Source organism: Lipotes vexillifer, unplaced genomic scaffold, assembly GCF_000442215.2.
Source record: "Lipotes vexillifer unplaced genomic scaffold, Lipotes_vexillifer_v1.1 scaffold945, whole genome shotgun sequence".
Lineage (NCBI taxonomy): Eukaryota > Metazoa > Chordata > Mammalia > Artiodactyla > Lipotidae > Lipotes > Lipotes vexillifer.
In genome coordinates, this window is record NW_006772158.1 from 177,646 (window position 1) to 180,161 (window position 2,516).

At 38.4% G+C, this 2,516-nt stretch overlaps 1 protein-coding gene across 2 annotated transcripts in view; it reads right to left on the reverse strand.

Annotated features, from left to right (window-relative positions):
• ATP7A (ATPase copper transporting alpha) overlaps window positions 1-927 on the reverse strand; it is an 84,844-nt gene extending 83,917 nt beyond the window's left edge. For both annotated transcript variants that reach the window (XM_007447351.1, XM_007447350.1), the window contains exon 1: window positions 808-927. In XM_007447351.1, coding sequence (XP_007447413.1) covers window positions 808-927 — 120 coding nt within the window. The remainder of the gene's footprint in view (window positions 1-807) is intronic.
• Between the last annotated feature and the right edge of the window lie 1,589 nt (window positions 928-2,516).

The following is a 2,516-nucleotide window of genomic DNA, read 5'->3' on the forward strand; positions in this document are numbered from 1 at the left end:
TGTGGCCTCTCCCGTTGCGGAGCACAGGCTCTGGATGCGCAGGCTCAGCGGCCATGGCTCACGCGCCCAGCCGCTCCGTGGCATGTGGGATCTTCCCGGACCGGGGCACAAACCTGCGTCCCCTGCATCGGCAGGTGGACTCTCAACCACTGCGCCACCAGGGAAGCCCTTTATTTGTGATTTAAGAAATGTGAAGAGAAAATACACAGACACATAATGGTTAACAGTGTTTCTTTCATTCCTTGTTCTAGAGCTAACCACTCTAAAACTGTTTGGTAATGTCACTTAATGTAATTAATTGTAATGTATTCTTTTAAATAAAATGATTTATTGATTAAATAACATTGAAGTGAAAATGTTTAGAAAATTAGTTATACTTTGTATGCACGCTCTTAGAGAAGACTACATCATTACTAAACATAGTAACTGTCATGCTATAAAAGAGAAAGAAACCTCACAATCCTTTCTCTGAGAACATATATTTTAGATCAACATGAGATTAAGAGTAATAAAAATTATATCAGCATCTATATACTTATAAAATATATATTGATAAATATACAAACATAACGTCCAGATTCCATCTTCAGATGTTTTTAAATTTTAAAAATGTATTATTTCTTATTTTTTAACAAAAAATAAGTTAATGGGCTGAAGAAAACTTATTTAGCTTCAAGGTTAGAAGTGTGATAGTCTTTATGTCGTACGTGTCAGTGTGTCTGCATCTGTCTCAGTGTTAGAAGTAATTTCCCAGAAGAATTCCAGTCAACAGCATTTGACTTCACTGATTTCCAAGGAGTAACTTACTTTAATGTGATGTACACCATTCAGTTTTCCAATGCGTTGTTCAATGGTCCAAACACAGGAACTACATGTCATCCCCTCAACAGAGATGGTGACAGAATTCACACTCATACTTGGATCCATTTTGATTTCTTCTTTATATTCCTATTAGAAACAATGAACTTGTTAATTTCAGCCATGGAAATAATCCTTCCTCTGACATGCACTCCAATGTTCACTGCAGCGCTGTTTACAATAGCCAAGACATGGAAACAACTTAAATGTCCATCAACAGAGGAATGGATAAAGAAGATGTAGTACATATATACAATGGAATACTACTCAGCCATAAAAAAGAATGAAATAATGCCATTTGCAGCAACATGGATAGACCTAGAGATTATCATACTAAGTGAAGTAAGTCAAACAGAGAAAGATAAATATCACATGATATTGCTTATATGCGGAATCTAAAAAATATGATACAAATGAACTTATTTACAAAACAGAAATAGACTCACAGACTTAGAGAATGAACTTATGGTTACCAGGAGGGAAGGGTGGGGGGAATAGATTGGAAGTTTGGGACTGACATGTACACAATACTATATTTAAAATAGATAACTGGGCTTCCCTGGTGACGCAGTGGTTGAGAGTCCGCCTGCCGATGCAGGGAAAATGGGTTCGTGCCCCGGTCTGGGAAGATCCCACATGCCACAGAGCAGCTAGGCCCGTGAGCCATGGCCGCTGAGCCTGAGCGTCTGGAGCCTGTGCTCCACAACGGGAGAGGCCACAACAGTGAGAGGCCCGCGTACCGCAAAAAAAAAAAAAAAAAAAGATAACCAAGAAGTACCTATTGTATAGCACAGGGAACTCTGCTCAAAACACTGTAATAACCTAAATGGGAAAACAGTTTGAAAAAGAATAGATACATGTATATGTATAACTCAATCACTTAGCTGTAGACCTGAAACTAATACAATGTTGTTAATCAACTAGGCTCCAATATAAATTAAAAACTTAAAAACCAAAAAACAACAAAAAACTTTAAGTTAAAAAAAAAAGAAATTATCCTTCCTCAACTTTCCCACCTCCCCAGCTGAAAATACCCTACTAATAAAATATGGCTAACATTCTTTTCTCTCACCTCATTTGACCCCCACCACAGGGCCTTTGGGTTAGCTATTCCCTTGATTTAGGACTTTCTTCTCTTAGATATCTGCTTAGCTAACTTACTCATCTCTTTCAAGTCTACTCAAATCTAACCTTACTAATGAGTCTTACAATGACCACCCTGTTGAAAATTGCATCCCACACCCCTTCCACACACAGATACTCTGATTCCCATTACCTTTGCTCTATTTTTTTTCTTATTTTCATAGAACTTATAACCTTCTAATAAACTCCATAATTTACTTACTATGTTTATTGCATATTACCTGTCTTCCTGTGGTGGTTTTAAAATATGTTCACAAATTCTTTGCTACTCCTTTCCTTCAAGAGGTGGAATTTAACTCCTTTCTCTTTCAGTGTGGCCTGGACTCAGTGACTTGCTTCCAAGTCAATAGTGGAAGTGACAAAGTGTGACTTCCAAGATTGGCCATAAAAGGCACTGCGAGAGGAGAAAAAAGTCACTGTGGCTTCCTCCTTGTCCTCTCTCTTGAATCACCCCATCTAGGGGAAGCTACCCACCATGGCATAAGGATACTCAAGCAGCCTTTTGGAGAGGTTCA